This window comes from Palaemon carinicauda, chromosome 18, assembly GCF_036898095.1.
Source record: "Palaemon carinicauda isolate YSFRI2023 chromosome 18, ASM3689809v2, whole genome shotgun sequence".
NCBI classification, from domain to species: Eukaryota; Metazoa; Arthropoda; class Malacostraca; order Decapoda; family Palaemonidae; genus Palaemon; species Palaemon carinicauda.
In genome coordinates, this window is record NC_090742.1 from 109,846,455 (window position 1) to 109,865,327 (window position 18,873).

At 35.4% G+C, this 18,873-nt stretch overlaps 1 protein-coding gene across 2 annotated transcripts in view; it reads right to left on the reverse strand.

Annotated features, from left to right (window-relative positions):
- Nucleotides 1-18,590, reverse strand: part of LOC137657948 (neprilysin-1-like) — a 24,751-nt gene extending 6,161 nt beyond the window's left edge. Inside the window, exons 1-11 of one of the 2 annotated variants that reach the window (XM_068392665.1) lie at nucleotides 18,538-18,572; nucleotides 13,067-13,116; nucleotides 12,557-12,657; nucleotides 11,600-11,724; nucleotides 11,185-11,317; nucleotides 9,462-9,570; nucleotides 9,144-9,277; nucleotides 7,877-8,079; nucleotides 7,450-7,641; nucleotides 6,577-6,672; nucleotides 6,082-6,223 (exon numbers count right to left, since the gene is read on the reverse strand). In XM_068392665.1, coding sequence (XP_068248766.1) covers nucleotides 6,082-6,223; nucleotides 6,577-6,672; nucleotides 7,450-7,641; nucleotides 7,877-8,079; nucleotides 9,144-9,277; nucleotides 9,462-9,570; nucleotides 11,185-11,317; nucleotides 11,600-11,724; nucleotides 12,557-12,657; nucleotides 13,067-13,116; nucleotides 18,538-18,570 — 1,318 coding nt within the window. In that variant the 5' untranslated portion in view covers nucleotides 18,571-18,572. Of the gene's footprint in view, nucleotides 1-6,081; nucleotides 6,224-6,576; nucleotides 6,673-7,449; nucleotides 7,642-7,876; nucleotides 8,080-9,143; nucleotides 9,278-9,461; nucleotides 9,571-11,184; nucleotides 11,318-11,599; nucleotides 11,725-12,556; nucleotides 12,658-13,066; nucleotides 13,117-18,537 lie in introns of both variants that reach the window. The other variant, XM_068392666.1, reaches the window with a different exon arrangement.
- Between the last annotated feature and the right edge of the window lie 283 nt (nucleotides 18,591-18,873).

Consider the following 18,873-nt stretch of genomic DNA (forward strand, 5'->3'; position numbering starts at 1 on the left):
CACTATCAGCCGTTAGAATTAGCTAAGGATGGAAAACTCATTAATAAATCCCTCCAACCCCATCCGATAGAATTAGCCAAGACTAAACAAATCATGAAAAAATACCATCACCACAAGCCAATGGAATTAGCTAAAGATTGCTAACTCATAGATATAATCTTGAAAAAGTATTTTGTTTGAAATTCGAATACAGATAGAATACCTGCAAGATTTGTCAAGTTTATTGCTCCCATCAGTGAGGTTAGAGGAAAGTGTATGTCGGTATTCTTTTACAAACCAGGCCGAACAAAAATGTACACCTATGTACCAACCGTGTGTCACAAAATTGTACATAATTCCTTTTGTATATATTGTGCTTGCATCTTCGCTCTTCCCTCGCACTAAAAAGAACCAGAATAAACATGTCTGCGTGTCGCCTATGTAACATTGTCATTTTCTCGAACATGTAATTTCCTGTTGCCTTGAGGCTTTGTATATAAAGGAGAGTGTTCCATAATAAATTAACTCAGTTGATTGCATCCTGCCTTTGAGTTCAAAACCTTCTCTCGGCACCGTCACATTGGTGACCCCGGAAGTCGACTCGCTCCCACTGCCTTCCACCCCCAACCCCCTCGCCCCTCCATCGTTGGTACTATGGCGGACTCTACAGAAGTTGGCGCTGCGGCTCCCCCATTGAAACTTTCGTCATTCCCCAGCGGAGAGGCGTTTGCTTGGTTTCAGCGCGCAGAAGTCCAGTTTCGCATCTACGGCGTGACTCGCTCAACCACCAAAGCAGATTATGTTCTCACGGCGATACCCGAGGACACCTTCCCAGAAATATCCGACTGGCTTTGTGAACAAGGAGACACCCCAATAACGTATGACGCCCTCAAAACATACCTTCTGCAGCAGTACTCGCCGTCGCCAGCCGCCTGTATAGCAAAGCTTTTTCAGCTCGTGCAACAACCGTTGGGGGACCAAAGGGCTTCGCTTGCCCTCAGGGAAATGATCAGTATTGCTCGCCTTCAACCTGCCGCAGACGGCTCTCCTCGTGAGGTGAACCTACTCCGTGCCCTTTGGATACGCCATTTACCCGGACCTATACGCGCTGCCATACCCGATGTCGATAGTTTACCCATAAAGGACTTGATGACCAAAGCCGATGCCCTTATGGACAGCCACTTCAAGACCTCCATCAACGCCTCCACCCCTAACGAAGAGGATGCCTATTTAACGTCAACCGAAGCCAACAAGAATGCCGTAGGACATATACGCCTACCCCGTGACGTGCTGAAGCGGCGACAAAGCCACCCACCACCCAACAATCGCTCGCGCCCCAACTAACGACTTCTACAGCCACTTACTACCTCCCATCCGCCGCAGTTTTGCTACTACCACTTCAGAATCGGGGCAACCGCGAAGAAATGTGCCAAGGATTGTCAGTGGCCAAAAAACGTGTAAGTAGGTCATCGCTTGTGGCGGTGGCCTCCCGTGTTTCTAATCTTTTCTTTTTACATGATGCAGGAACGGGCGTGCGATTTTTGGTAGACACGGGTTCTTGTCGTTCTCTCTTGCCAAGGAAACTCTTCAAGACACGACGTAGTCTGTCTACATCTGCCGACGTCCGCTTGGTAGCTGCCAACGGATCTGCGATACCCACCTACGGTTATGAGAACCTCACATTATCGTTCGGAAACGGTAAATTCAATTGGAAGTTTCTCATTGCTGACGTGACATTGCCAATCCTCGGTGTGGATTTCCTCTCTCATTTCCACCTTCTGGTCGATGTCGCCCACCGACGATTGGTCAACGCAGACTCGTACCTGTCGACACCTCTTCATTCCGCCCCCTCTAACCTCGCTCTCCACATCAGCGCACCCACGGATGCCTACGCCCACCTCCTCACGTCGTACCCGGAAGTTTTCCGTCCAGAACTTCGCCAAACGCCCACGGTTCCTGCCAAGCACGGTATTTATCACCATATCAAGACGACGGGACCCCCAGTCTTCGCAAAATTCAGACGTCTGGCACCGGAATGATTGGCAGCCGCCAAACAGACGTTCACCGAAATGGAGGAAATGGGCCTTTGCCAAAAGGCCTCCAGCCCATGGTCGTCACCCTTACACATCGTTCTGAAGAAAGATGGCTCCCTCCATCCGTGCGGGGATTACAGGCGCCTGAACATGCAAACAGAACCGGATTACAGGCACCTGAACATGCAAACAGAACCGGATCACTACCCCCTCCCAAACATTGCCGACGTGACCTCCTACTTGTACAAAGCGAAGGTTTTCTCTATGCTCGACCTCCTGAAGGGGTATTATCAGGTGCCTATGAACCCAGAAGACATCCCCGAGACCGCCATCACCACTCTGTTTGGTACATACACCTTCAATTACTCCTGTTTTGGCCTTGGTAATGCTGGGGCCACGTTTCAACGTCTCATGGATGGCATCTTAGGGGATCTCCCTTTCTGTGTATGTTATGTGGACGACATACTTGTGTTCTCCTCTTCAAAAGAGGAACACTTCCGTCACCTGCGCATCATGCTCGACCGCCTGCAACAAAACGGCCTTGTAGTCCGGTACAACAAGTGTACCTTTGGCGCCAACGAAGTGTCGTTCTTAGGGCACCGCATCACTCCTGAAGGAGTCCATCCCCTCCCTGAGAATGTAGCAGCCGTTCAGAACTTCCCCGCGCCCTCGACCGTCAAAGCTCTGCAGGAATTCATGGGCATGATCAACTATTATCACTGTTTTCTGCCAGCCATTGCCACCACTCTTGCTTCCCTCTATGCCTCCCTCAAGGGCAAGCCAAAGGACCTGAAGTGGGGTCCCCTTCAAGAAGCAGCCTTCTGCAATGCAAAGAAGGACCTATCAACTGCTGCGGCTCTCACTTTTCCTATCCCACATGCCCCTCTCCTTCTCTCCACCGATGCCAGCGACGTCGCTATTGGTGCAGTACTCGGGCAGGTGGTCAATGGCTCGCCCCGCCCATTGGCCTTCTTCAGCAGAAAACTGTCCAAGGCAGAATCGGATTATTCTACCTTCAATCGAGAATTGCTGGCGGTGCACTTGGCTGTCCGTCACTTTTGCCATTTCTTAGAAGGTACGCCCTTCGTCATTCGCACAGACCACATGCCTCTGGTGCACGCCTTTACTCGACAGTCTGATGCCTGGTCCGCCCGGCAACGCCGACATCTCTCCGCCGTGGCTGAATATAATTGCACCCTTCAATACGTCCCTGGGAAAATGAATCCCGTTGCCGATGCCCTGTCAAGAAACACGTTGGCTGCCGTTCAACTGGGATTGGATTACAATGCCCTGGCTGAAGCCCAACGACAGGATCCAGAATATCAAGCATGTAGGACATCCTGCACGTCCCTCCGTTGGGAAGACTTCCCCCTCGAAGACTCCAACACCACCCTCCTCTGTGAGGTCAGTACTGGCAGACCGCGACCTTGGATTCCTGCTCCCATGCGCCGACAGGTGTTTGATTTCATTCACGGCCTTTCACATCCCTTGTGCCGTTCTACTGCACAGCTGCTGAAGGCAAAGTTCATTTGGCACGGCATTTCTAAGGATGCTAATGATTGGGTCCGCGCCTGTACTTCTTGCCAAACTTCCAAAGTACATCGACACACGGCTTCAGGAGTGGGCACCTTTCCTCAACCTCAGCGTCGTTTCGCACACATTCACGTCGACGTTGTAGGCCCCTTAACCACATCACAAGACCATCATTACCTGTTTACCGTCATCGACCGCTCCACCCGTTGGCCTGAAGCCATTCCCATGGAAACTACAACGTCCGCCTCATGTACATCTGCCTTACTCTCTGGATGGATTGCAAGATTTGGTATCCCTGAGCATATTACTTCTGACAGGGGAACCACTTTCACCTCTCAATTGTAGACATCATTAGCGAATCTCCTGGGCATCACCCTACATCAGACAACGGCCTACAACCCCTCTGCCAATGGAATGGTTGAACGTTTTTATCGCACCCTCAAAGCAGCTTTGATGTCCCCCTGCAAGGATTGCAACTGGTTTACTCAGCTTCCCTGGGTCCTCCTGGGACTAAGGACCACTCCTAAAGACGCCCTCGACGTCTCTGCAGCCGAAATGGTGTATGGTGACTCGTTGGTCGTCCCTGCCGAATTTTTTCCTTCTACAACCTCCTCTGATGATCTCCAGCGCATACGTCACGTCGTGGGAAAATTTACTCCATGCCGCCAGACCTACAAGCCCCCAGCAAAGCATCACATACCAACAGACTTGCACTCTGCAACGCACGTCTTCCTGCGCAACGACACTACCAAGCCACCGCTAACGCCCCCTTACACTGGCCCTTTCCTTGTGATCCGACGCAGTCCGAAAGCATTCCTACTAAACATTTGTGGCAAAGAAGACTGGGTCTCCATTGATCATCTAAAACCTGCTTATCTTCTGCCTACAGTTCGCCTGTCTAGATCAGGGCGCCCTATTTAACATGTATAGTATGTCATTTTTAGGGGGGGAGCCATGTACCAACCGTGTGTCACACAATTGTACATAATTCCTTTTGTATATATTATGCTTGTATCTTCGCTCTTCCCTCGCACTAAAAAGAACCAGAATAAACATGTCTGTGTGTCGCCTATGTAACATTGTCATTTTCTCGAACATGTAATTTCCTGTTGCCTTGAGGTTTTGTATATAAAGGAGAGTGTTCCATAATAAATTAACTCAGTTGATTGCATCCTGCCTTTGAGTTCACAACTTTCTCTCGGCACCGTCACACTTATCTCCGGCAGAAAGGGAATAAATCTTAACCTGATATGAAATAAAATAAACAAAGGAACAGCATATTATAGGTTAAGGTATGAAGCAGTTTTTAACTGAACAATATTTTTACACGAGTGCCTATGGTGCATGTGTTAACTGGCTACCTAATCTAAAAAAAAAAAAAAGAATCGATGAAGCTTACCAACCTTCTTATTAAGTGTCTTTTCGGATATGTTTTACTTCCTGGAGAAATAGTTTATAGGTTAAATGTCAAAGGGTAAATAGAACTTCAGTTATGATTTTAGAAAATATTTGTCAATAACACAGAATCTTGTAGAAAATATACATATATATATATATATATATATGTATATATATATATATATATATATATATATATTGTGACTTTTTGTACAATTTCTTTATTGCTTATATTACCCTTTTATAATTACCCTCTCAGCTTCTTTTATTCTATTATTTTTTATATGAGATTCAAGTTCAGATGACGCCATTTTTGAATTACAAAAGCTTCGTACGAAAATGTTAGTATTAGTCTAGTAGAGTGACGAGAAGCTAGAGTTATTACAGTTTACAAAAACATAGATCATAAGTTTGGGAAATCTATAGCTATCTAATTGTCAATAGGATTCGTATCACTAAATCCGTTTCTCCTGTATGTTTCTTAAAGTTTTAAAATAAGTGTGTCGAAGTATTTTTTTAATATGCCATACGTTTCATTAGTAAATCATTGCGTCCTCCGTTTTCCTCTTGTCAAGGTAGCTCTCTCTCTCTCTCTCTCTCTCTCTCTCTCTCTCTCTCTCTCTCTCTCTCTCTCTCTCTCTCTCTCCCCCTGTCCTTCCTACTTTACCGAAACTATAGGTGAAATCGGAAATTTCTCTGATTATTCTTTAGGTCTACTATTTGCTATAGATCTGGAGATGTACAGTATATACAAAACTCATTTATTTTCAAATGTATTTGCATTCATTCCATACCTGATTTTAAAAGTCAGCTAGAAAATCAAATATAATTTCCAGTTAACGTCTCTTGACCTATGAAAGTCGCCTCACAGACAGGCTAATGCAATGCATACTAAATTGAATTATGATATAATATTGTCATGTGTTCTATAGCCTTCTACTCGTTGTTCAGAATTTTCAAAATAGATCTATTGATGCATGAAAATGTATATATTGTGACGCAATAAAAAGCTCCAAAATATGCAAGTAAATAACTGAAAGCAAACAAATCCTTTGTCAAATATTCTTCAAGAGCTAATTCCAATTTCATAAGATAGTAAATAGAAATTATAATTCTGCCATCTGAAAGAAAAACCTACCAAGTGTACGTGGCTCCGTCTCATTGATAAAGGTACTAAGATTCGACCAGAAGGGTCCATTGAAAGATAGAATTGGTTCCTCAGATGTAATAATCACCTCAGATCTGGCAAATGTTTGCTTGAAGAAAGACAGCCAGTTAAACTGAAAAAAAGGAATGCATTATCCTATATATTTTGCATTGAAAAAATGATTAATAATTCTTTTCTGTTTGGAAATGAGTTAAATATTTACTGAGCAGTACTAGTGTGGCTTAGCATCAGAAAGAAATCAAAACTATATATATATATATATATATATATATATATATATATATATATATGTATATATATATATACATATATATATATATATATATATATATATATATATATATATATATATATTTATATATACATATACATATATATATGTATATATATATATATATAAATAAATAATAAAAATATATATATATATATATATATATATATATATATATATATATATATAAATACCATTCCCGGGGTTTCAGTATCTGCGTACTCTTGAATTTCGTTTACATCTGTTAACCAGGCGTGGTCCGTTGCCTGTCCAGCTGCCTCGATCACCATCTGTTTTAACAAAAATGAGTTGGATAAGTTGGACGTTTATTTATATCGATTCCGAATTACTAGTTTTGCTTCGATCACCAACTCAAATGGTATGCATGTTGAAGATTAATGTACAAGTTTTGTTCAAATTCAAGAATCTTGTTGAAGATTAACTGTACAAGTTTTTTAAACTCACAAATCTTATTGAAGATTAACTGTACAAGTTGTTTAAATTCAAGAATATTGTTGATGATTAACCGTATAAGTTGTGTTCAAATTCAAGAATCTTGTTGAAAATTAACTTTACAAGTTGTGTTCAAATTCAAGAATCTAGTTGAAAATTAACTATACAAGTTGTGTTCAAATTAAAGTCTTGCTTTATTTCAACGGTACAAGTTGTGTTGAAATTTAAGAATCTTGTTGAACATTAACTAAACAAGTTGGTTCAAATTCAAGAATCTTGCTGAAGTTTAACTGTATAAGTTATGTTTAAATTCAAGAATCTTGTAGAAGATTAACTATACAAGTTGTGTTTAAATTCAAGAATCTTATTGAAGATTAACTATACAAGTTGTGTTTAAATTCAAGAATCAAGTTGAAAATAAACTATACAAGTTGTGTTCGAATTAAAAAATCTTGTTGAAGTTTAACTGTACAGGTTGTGTTTAAATTCAAGGATCTTGTTGAAGATTAACTATACAAGTTGTATTCAAATTCAAGAATCTTGTCGAAGATGTAGCTATACAAGTTCTGTTCAAATTCAAGAATCTTTTAAAAAGTTTGGATAAGATTTTTTACCTTTGAGAAATCCGACTCGAACTGAACTACGTCCTCCACCTGCTGAAGAATTTCCTCATCTGTTACTGCGTATTCAAGTTGGTCTCTTAGGTATTTGGCTGCCGCGTTCATGAAGGCTTTGTACGCCTTTAAAATGTTTGGAGAGGGATTGGCCATCAGACTTACGCCAAGAGGCACGGTACCTGCATTTAACTAGGCAAACGGGGTTTATTAGTAACAGAAAACATCCTGTAAATAATTACAATATATTTCAGACTCACGAGTCACCATACATTTCACTTAGCGTGAAGAATGAAAACTAAATTTTCCAATTCTTTAAAATATCAAATAAAATTGATCTTCACACAGAAATGAAACACCAAAAAAAAAAAAAAAAAAAAAATATAGTTAAGAAAGAAACCTTCGGTCTTGAGGAAATAAATCTTACATATATAATATTTTCTGTTGTATTATGAAGATTCTTATCAACTCCCACAGCTACAAGAGGATAGACATTGATGTCCCGTAGATTGATAATAGCCGTATGAAGGTTGAAATGAGATGGGTGCCATGAGTCAAGAATCATAGGCCAGCCTCCCTGCTTATCCAAGCTCTCTATCAACGAAGACACTCCCAGGGATTCTGTTGAATCTGCATGACAGGTAAATAAAGATTCAGATGACGTTTTATAACTACAGAACTGGGATTTGATATTATAATCGCCGCAAAGATTCCGAGCGAAATAAGCCCCACCCGCTGATGACATCATAGCCAATCCTGTTGTCTCCTGCGTTAACAGCAGTCACAGCACTTCCCCTTAAAGTGATTATTAGGTAGTATAGTTTGAAATTTGTAAGGGGTTATATTGATAACTCTGCTAACGTGGAAGACATGATTGGTTATGACGTCATCAGGAGTGGGGCTTATTTTGACCGGTATCTTTGCGACGACTATAGTTTATCTGAGTACGTCCCAGGTCAATTCAGATTTCGTGGTCTCTGTGCAAGCTTACTAATACTGGTTTAACATTTTTTCATGTATTGATTGAACATGTTGATATGTAAATGTTTAATACAATATTAAGAATATTAAACATAAACTTGATATAAGTATCATACCTTTACTTCAATTCTAAATAGTTTTATTTTGTGTTTTGATAAGCTATTCCTGCGATGCTACAAATTTCAAATTATAACGTTGAATTTCTTTATTTCAGATTTATGCCATATTCATTGTTTCTATGAATGAATATCGACTTAGTCGCCATGCCCTAAAGCAGTCGCTTTTACCATTTTGTCTTCTTGAAAGATAACATCATGTCTAAAGGTTTAAAGGACGCTTTTGAATGACAGATGCAAGGGATAGTGACAACGCCCTAGCAGGACAATGCCATAGAGACTAACCATATATACATATAATCAGCGCATAAGGCCCCTCTCTACCCAAGTTAGGACCAGGGATGACCAAGCTATGGTTCCTGATGATTCAGCAGGGAGACCTATAGGCTTCCCAAACACACATACCTCACAAGGATGGTGAGGTTTCAAACACTACAAGAAACTATTGAGCTTGAGCGGGACTCGAACCCCGGTCCGGCAATCGCCAGTCAGGGACGTTTCCAATAGGAAACCACAACTCCTGTAGATGAACAAAATGGCAGTATCATCAGGATTCAAAAGAAACATATCCAAAGGAAAATAAAAATCCGTGCTTACTGGTATCCATACAGGTCGAGTACATTGTACGCGTCATGTGAAGGGGGAGAGGATCACCTGGGTTGGCTTCACTCTCAAAGATTGCCATGATGCGCAGGTTTACCAAGTGGACGACATCATCATATACCCCAACTCTGTCAATCGATATTAGAGTACCAAGTTAGCACAGGTGATGTTACACCTGGATCACAAATGGGTAAATTTCGTGTAATAATTTGTTAGAGGAGGTGGGAGGGTATATCCTCCGAGTAAGTAATTATGTAGATCCGTGAAAATCTCATTAACTATTTTGGTATGATTTCAGCCTCGTCAACATACCTGCCATTTTCAGGGAAAGGGTGATTATCCATCCATCCACCACAGGCAAACTGATAAAAGTCGTCACATGGGTTAACAGAATAATTCATCGCTTCTGAAAGCTGTTTAGCTGTAAATAAAAAAATAATTGGAGGAATGAAAGAAAGACAAAATATACCTAAAATAATTTTTGATAGAACTGTACTATAAAATTAATAATGTATTTTGATAGCATTGAATAAGAAAATAACACAAAACTGATAAGAGATTTAATTTTTTTTTCTGAAAGCAATATGTAGCAATGGAAAGCTCATTAAAATTCACTTGAAAAACTCTGGTCGTTTAATCATTCCACACCTGTTGGCTCCACCATCTTTTCGTCATGATAAGCGAAAATATGAAACAAATCTAGCGATAAATTAACGCATTACTTCATAAATACACTATATCCAATCAACGATCAAATTGCCAAAAATACTTCTCGGAAGAGTATCATTGTCTTCCCAGGAATTGAATTATAATCAAGAAAGTGTTTCAAAAGACAATTGCCTCTTATGTTTTAACTCTCAAAGTGGTCACCTATTGAGACTATTTTGAATTCAAATAGGAGAAAATGTGAACATTCAAGCGAGGCAGAGTTAAAGAAGCTGATAGTTAAATTCAGAAGGGACCAAGGGAATAGGGAAACAGCGGGAATTAATGGGACACTACAAATGCCATTTACAATTTTCTGTGGAAGGTATACTGTCAGCAAGATACTATCTAAAAGGTAATAAAGCTCTGCTAAAAATTAACTCAATGAATAAAGTTAGTAAGAAAGAAATGGAAAGAGAAAAATGAAAAGTTAAATTTAGGTCTTATTTTAAGTAGTAAATAACAATTACATCGACAAACAACAGCATCAACAAAAGAAATAATAATAATAATAATAATAATGATAATAACAATAATAATAATAATAATAATCCTGCTACCATTACTACTAATACTACTATTACTACAATAATAATAATAATAATAATCCTGCTACCATTACTACTAATACTACTATTACTACTATTACTACTATGATAATAATAATAATAATAATAATAATAATAATAATAACACCATCAACAACAACAACAACAACAACAAAAATAATAATTTTCATTTTATTAAAATGTCCATTAATTTAGTTTACAAATACATTAAGGATTTTTTTTTCTGAGTAAGATTATTTCTTTTCGCTGGCTCGTGGCTGCTCTAGGTAATATGCGTATGGTAAGGTTCAAAATACATACTTATCATTTTGTAATCAGACTAGATAACAAAAACTTGAAAGTCATTGCATGAAAGGTCAGTAATCAAAGACTTGTTTACAGAGATTACAAAATTGTAAAGTGTATCAGCAGGATAGATATTAAAGTGTTGGAGTATAAGTAAGCATATAAGTAAGGAAATGAATTCTATTATAAAGCATTTACTGTAATTATGAGGAATACAGTGGTATTTGCAATCAACGTCATGGGTATGATAAAATTCAAAGCACTTCCAAATAATAGACCCATATATAGTAATCAAGAGCACAAGGAGGCGTGGAGAAATGTATAATTTATTCATATATAAGCCCAACAGATATTTAAATGAGAAAACATAACAGAAAAGTAGCCCTTCCACACAAAACTAGGGGAGACTTACAAGCTAAATATGCTAGTAAGCATTTCGAAAGGTTATAATATTCAGATTAGTCTGAATGACTCACCGGCTGTCAGACAAGCTGGAGTGATGCAGAGGTCCGTATCATTTTTTACTTCGATATCCTGTGACTTCTTTAGGTTTATGTTACTTATCTTAGGAAGAATTTCCTTTGAAATTCTAGACGCAGATTTAGACGTCTGGAATGAAATTCGAGAGACTTGAAGTATGTAATGAATATATGAAGGGCTCAAAGATATTTTTTTCTTACTATTATTGGCCTTGGAATAGCTTATTAGTTTCTTCTGGTGCTCTAACAAGTTCATTTTCCTAATCTACTCATGAAAAGAGTTGAATATTTTACTTAAGCTTGGAAGAATATGCATCTTTCTATAATTCTCCTTTTTATTGCTGTCTCTATTTCATAAGTTAATTATTATTACTCATGTATTTTTTCATGCATACCCAAAAACAATAAATACCTTATTAGTGAGAGTTTGATCTCTTTTTGGTGCATAGAGGTGGACCGGAATATTGGACAAAGGTCGACGAAAGCTGACCTCCTGGACAGTTCCTCGGGCAACTTTGTTGTTGGTCCATCCTGAATCTACATAGAAGAGAGAAACAAATATTATTGTCTTAGATCTTGTTGGTAAATCTTCTCTAGAATTCATTGGGTGCCTCGAAAGCCCTCATAAAGTTGTATAAAGTTAGGATATATACCTAGAAATTTCTAGTTTTTAACAATCGCTAAAGAAATTTTGAAAAAAAAGCTAAAAAATACCCTGTTCCTATGTTTGTCAGGAAAGACATATTTGACATAAGACTGATTCCAATCTTACCTGGACAATTCTTAAAGCTGTTTGCGATTTGTATCTCTGGTTTTCCTTCTTTCTTTTTTCCTTCTTTATTAATCTAATTGATCACAATTTTTTTCAACAACTCCAATTCATAAAATTCCCGTGTTTAAATCATATGCATTTGAAATAAAAATGAAATATATTTTCTAGAAAGTAAGGTAATTTTAGAAGGTTTTGGATTGTTTGAAAAACCCATTAAGTTGAAATATCTATAGCAAATTCCATTTCATATTTGCACAAGCATGGTTATATCTATTTGACGTATATCTATACTTCCTGTGATATTACACTTATGGGTTATTGTTAAGCTTCTTATGCTAATAATTATCTTATCTAGTTTTCTTCGCTTTAATTCTGCTGAAAAACGTCAAATCTAGTTTTTACTAGAAAATGAGAAGTCCCATAAAAAAAATCAAGAAAACAAAACAAAATTAAATTGGTACTAAAGCAAGATATAAATTAAAATAATATACAAGTGGCCAACAAAAAATATGAAACTTAAAAAAATTGTTAATATGCTTCTTAAAAACATTGATATTTCTGGCCTTGGTAAGATGTTTGAGTCAAGCTATTACTCACTTGATGAGAAAACAGCAAAAGTACTGATAACTGCTACTAGTATGATCAGGCCTACGCCATAAATGATTTTAACGCCTCCTCTGCACTGAACTATGGATGACCTAGAATTTTAATAATAAGATTAATAATGTTAAACATCATAGTATAATGTAAGCTGACAAAAAATGGTTAAATTTCCCAGGAAATATTTGATGTTTATAATTTCATGGAAGTTGGCATAACTTTTATATCATTATTATACAGAAATGATTCGGTTTACAGAGTGTTTGCTTTTCATTTGATTAATGCCTAATATCTAAGTTAAATCCACACTGGCTTGAAAAGAGAGAGAGAGAGAGAGAGAGAGAGAGAGAGAGAGAGAGAGAGAGAGAGAGAGAGAGAGAGAGAGAGAGAATTTGTCTTTTATTTGGTTAATGTCTAATACATGAATCAAATCCATCGAGAGAGAGAGAGAGAGAGAGAGAGAGAGAGAGAGAGAGAGAGAGAGAGAGAGAGAGAGAGAGAGAATACCTGGTGGGAGGGGACCCTTGTTCTGCCACTTGTAACGAAACAGGTACATTCTGGCGAGGAAAAAAAAATGACGATTATCTATCACTGTAGCATTTACCGAGTTGAAATTCAGCTTTGAAAACCCTTTTTATAATATCTGTAAATGAATTTGTGTGAAATGACAAATTAATGAATGAACTAGAAATTCGTACTGATTTTATTTAATCTTTGAGATGCTAGTGTACAGTTAGTATGGTGGACCACGGTATCTGGACCGTGGGCGGGTCATAGGTGTCCTAGAAACAAAAGCTTCAATTACTGTTACTATGTTATTTTCTAGTTTAGCATTTAATCAAACCTTCTAGGTAACTGACCAACATGTTTTATTTAGATTCCATAGGATTAATGCTTCCTCTTGTTTCCGTATTGGAGATTAAATAGAGAGAAGTTTGAGATGGGCAAGTTTCGAGAAAGCAAATAAATCAAGATAAACCAATATTACAGTTTTATAAATGAATTTCTTTTGAGGAGAAAATAACTACAATTACCAATTCTATTTAATTAGGAGGAGTTAATCTTTTAGTAGGTTTTTATTTTTCAGAGTAGAAATTTTAATCGTTTGGATATAAAATAGAATAGTAATCTTAGTTTTATCGTGTAAGATACTGGTGCTTGAAAACAGATTGTAATGTCATTGAAAGTGATAAGAGATATAACCTGATATCCTGAAAATCTCCAAGAGAAATCATAGTAAGGTCGGTTTTAACTAGAAACTTAGTCTACTCGTCAAACACTAACAGTTTGATATTTTTATGTACAAGGCGTTCACATACACCTGTATACAGCTATAATAGCGATGAGTAATGTTTTCAATAATTGTTGAAAAATAGGAATCCTGACTTATCCTCCAAGTACTCTTCTCAAGATAAGATATTGGGTACCAAAGTTGATAATCATTTTGAACCAACACACATTCTTCTTTACTAATTCTTCGTAAGTTTAAAATCAAGACTGTAATCTGTAACCAGATTAGAGATTTTCAATGTCCATCTTCGATCCTTTCTTACAAATGAAAATTTGTATAGTATTTGATTATCAAAAAGTTTTAATTATTCATTGAAAAAAACTTACAACATCTAACCAGATGATTAATATTTCATTATTAAATCAAATTGCCAATCGGTTAATTGAGATAAATGATATGATCAGAATTTCTATTTAAGGATTATATTTTCTAAAAGCTCGATGAAATATGTTTGCTTGTTCATTAGTCTTACTAAAGGGATACATTCACTGCAATTTTGACATTGCATCAGGAAGGTTCATCTTAATTGACAATACAGTGAATCATAAAAAAAAAAAATATTCTTGAGGTAGTTTGTCACAAGCTTTCAGTAAATCCATAGACATTGGTTAATATATACAAACCAAACACACATTATAAGGTAACCCACATAAACACTATATATATATATATATATATATATATATACATATATATATATATATATATATATACATATATATATATATATATATATATATATATGAATAAGACCTCCAATAAGTGTAAATATACGAAGGAGCTTCATCCATCCTTCGTTTTCCTTTTCCTCCATGGCAGATGTTGTTTACATATATGTTTGTGTGGTGGAAAAGAACATTTGCCTATACATCTGTGGTCTTATCATGCCCTATAAGTGGAAGAACGAAAATGTCAAATATATAAATAAACTACTTTCAGAACAATCAAACGATCAACCTTAACAGACCCCAATGAACTGCTATTATACCTTCAATTCAGATATATATATATATATATATATATATATATATATATATATATATATATATATATATATATATTCATATATACAAATTTATATATATATATATATATATATATATATATATATATATACATATATATATATATATATATATATAAATGTATATATATATATATATATATATATATATATATATGTATATATATATGTATATATATACATATATATATGTGTGAGTTTGTATGTGTATAACCATAAAGACACGTAACTCTTTATTACATAGGGGAGATTCAAAGTCAACCAAAAAATACAGTTTTATCACATTGATTAGTAATTATAATTCTAATGTCGAAATATATGTACACGTAAATAACATCAAATGGCAGCACCGTACGTTCATATTTTTTCTTGAATTACCAATATATAAATATTTCATGGATAGTTATGTGTGTGTGTATGTATATATATATATATATATAAATATATATATATATATATATATATATATATATATATATATATATATAAATATATATAGGTATATATATATATATATATATATATATATATATATATATTCTGTATAAGTAGATATATGAATTGAGGAATAAAATAGTTCATTGTGGAGTGTCAAGGTTGAATTTTTTATTCTTCTGAAAGAGGTTTATCTATATATATGACAGTTTTGTTCTTCCACATATAGTCATGAAAAGACTTACGACTTTCCACTACACAAACATATATGAAAACGACAGCTGGCTGGGAGGAAAAAGGATACGAAGAATGGATCAAGCGCTTGCCGCTTTTGTGTTTTTACTACACCTCCGCAAGACCATAAGAGACCTGAAGTAGGTGTAGTAAAAACCGAAAGCTCTTGGTTACTACTTCGTTTCCTTTTGCCTTCCGACCTATTGTTTTCTGGAGGCACTGTACGTTCCAGCGATATATATATATATATATATATATATATATATATATATATATATATATATATATATATATATATATACATATATATATATATATATATATATATATATATACATATAATTATATATATATATATATATATATATATATATATGTATATATGTATATATATACATATATGTATATATATGTATATAAACATATATGTATATATGTATATATATACATATATATATGTATATAAACATATATATATATATATATATATATATACATATATATATATATATATATATATATATATATATATATATATATATATATGTAAATATCACCCACGAAATGCATTTAATACCGAATTCTATCTTGGGAAATACATATCCACTTGGAATTCATTTTATGGTAACAGCTTATGGCCGGGTGGTGATTCGAACCACCACCTGTACGGCTAGAAACTATGCTTGGCAGGGACCCTATCGACTCAGCTATCAAGAGAGCTGTTACCATAAAATGAATTCCAAGTGGATATGTATTTCCCAAGATAGAATTCGGTATTAAATGCATTTCGTGGGTGATATTTACATTAATTAAAATCACGTGTGCTTGTGATATATGTTCATATATATATATATATATATATATATATATATATATATATATATATATATATATACTGTATATACTGTATATATATAATATATATATATATATATATATATATATATATATATATATATATATATGTGTGTGTGTGTGTGTGTGTGTGTGTGTTTGTGTGTGTTACAGTGAAAACGTGTTATCAGTGATTTCATGAAATCACTAAGAGTTTGAATGAATATATGTAAGTTCTCTGACCATTAGTCATTACGTGTAATCATTTATGAATCCAGTGATTACATGAAATTACTAGAATATGAAGCGATTTATTGCACAAATTTTCTGTAGGTATTTCAGTGAAAGTGTGTAATTTATTTTTTCTTTAAGAAAAAGACTTTCTATTTTTTTCTTACATGGTCTTGGGATGTTAGGAAATCAATTGATTTTTATTGATGTTATCACGGAAAGATGAAAATTCTTAATTCATTCCCAATTTCGCATTTGAAAATCAACTACAAAATTATTCAGATATAGTTTATAGATTATTGCTAATAGCTTGTTAAATGTAATTGCCTTTTGAGATCATGCAATGAAGTAGGATCGTGTTTTAAAGAAGCTGATTATTTGAATACCTCTGACTTCGTGGCTCTTAATCCTTTTATTTAATTACTAAATATATCATCTACTCTAAACATGACTTACCTGTTTTCCTTCTGGCTCGAGTTCGCTGAATGGCTAAATAGCCAATCGAAATAATCTCCGGAGTCTACAGCTTTCACAAGTATCCAATAAAATCACTTCACCAGAGTTGAACTTTAATTTTAAGTATGATGTCAAAATATTGGCAGGATCCCCCCCAAAAGTGTTTAAACATATAATAAAGCATATTTTTTTTTCAATTTTTGGTACATAATTTATATATAAAGCTTTTGAGATACTTCTAATGTATGGGCAGATTTTGATAGCACTATCCCATATTTGAGAAATTATATAGTCTTTTTTTATTATTATTATTTTGGTTTTTTTTTACCCTAGTTATTGCTTTGCTACCAATGTACAACCGCAATACAATGTGCGTACTGTGCGTATTTAGATAAGGCTTGGTGAAGTTTACTCCTCCCACAGAGGCACTTGCAAGTAGATATTCACAGCCAAAACAATTTCTGGTCTAGATTTGTTTTAACAATTCACAATAGTTCATATTACCACTTCTGATGACTTTTTTTTCATATACAGTACAATAAACATATTAGATATGATATGAGTATTTTATTACGTTTTACTTTTTATTTAACTGAAATTTCATCTACAAGAAGTATGAATCAACTAAGACGGTCTACATTCCCCCCCCCCCCCAAAAAAAATATGAAGTTGGTATCGGCAAAAGCAAGTGCTAAACATCGACATGGATACTATCTATTTATCAAATACGAGGTTTTACAATGCGGTTGATGTTAGCAACCTAATAGAGCACCTGTGTACGAAGTCTGCAGTGATGATGATGTGTACGATGTCATTAACCGTGCTCATATCAACCACTGGTCATGGTGGTTTAGACCGTCAGGCTGTTGAGCTGAATGTAATTTATAAAGACACACATGCACACACACACGCAGATATATGTATATATATATATATATATATATATATATATATATATATATATATATATATATATATATATATATATAATATGTGTGTGTGTGTATATACGGGCCTATGCGAATACGCACACACTGAAAACGGGTATTATCAAAACAGACAAATTGTATAATGCCAATGGAATAATGCATAATAGGAGCTCATGCCCAACGTTTCAGTTTTTATTTCAATTCATTTACAATAAGTGGCAGTAATTTAAAAAAAGAAAAAGTGTATGGAGTTTTTCAGGAAGATGGCAGATTTTTGTTTTGTTAAAAGTATAGTAACATTTTAATAAACATGCGAATTGTGCGTATTTTCTCAAGCAAATTAATTCTGCACATCAACAGGTGTTCTCTCAATTGCTATTGAAAAAATGAATGATGATATGCCTTTTCATATCAAGGGTAAATAAGTTAGCTAAATAAGTATAGATATTGCTGTGAAAATTCCAGTATTTTCCTTAAAGAACAGCAAAAGCCCATCTAAGTAAAATATACCGATCTTTAGGAATTTAGACAAAGAAAAACATACCTGGACATTGAAGTGCTCTTTCAAATATGTCATCTTGAAAACTGAGACCAGAATGCTAGTTTTCGTATCTTGAAATCTAATCTTATCAAGAAAGTGTTTATTTCTAACAAGGTGAACGATTAACTGCTTATAAATAACGAAGATAACAATGTTTTGTATGATATTTACGAAGGGTTGACACAAGGGGAGTAATCTCGTCTGAGCATCCCATTCAGGATTGCAAAAGTGTAATTCCTACGTAGATAAGTTCGACGTCAGGAAACCTACCTATTGATTAAAGAAAAAGGGATGGCCAAAATACATCTGGTTATACTCACATTTTAGTGAGTAAAATCA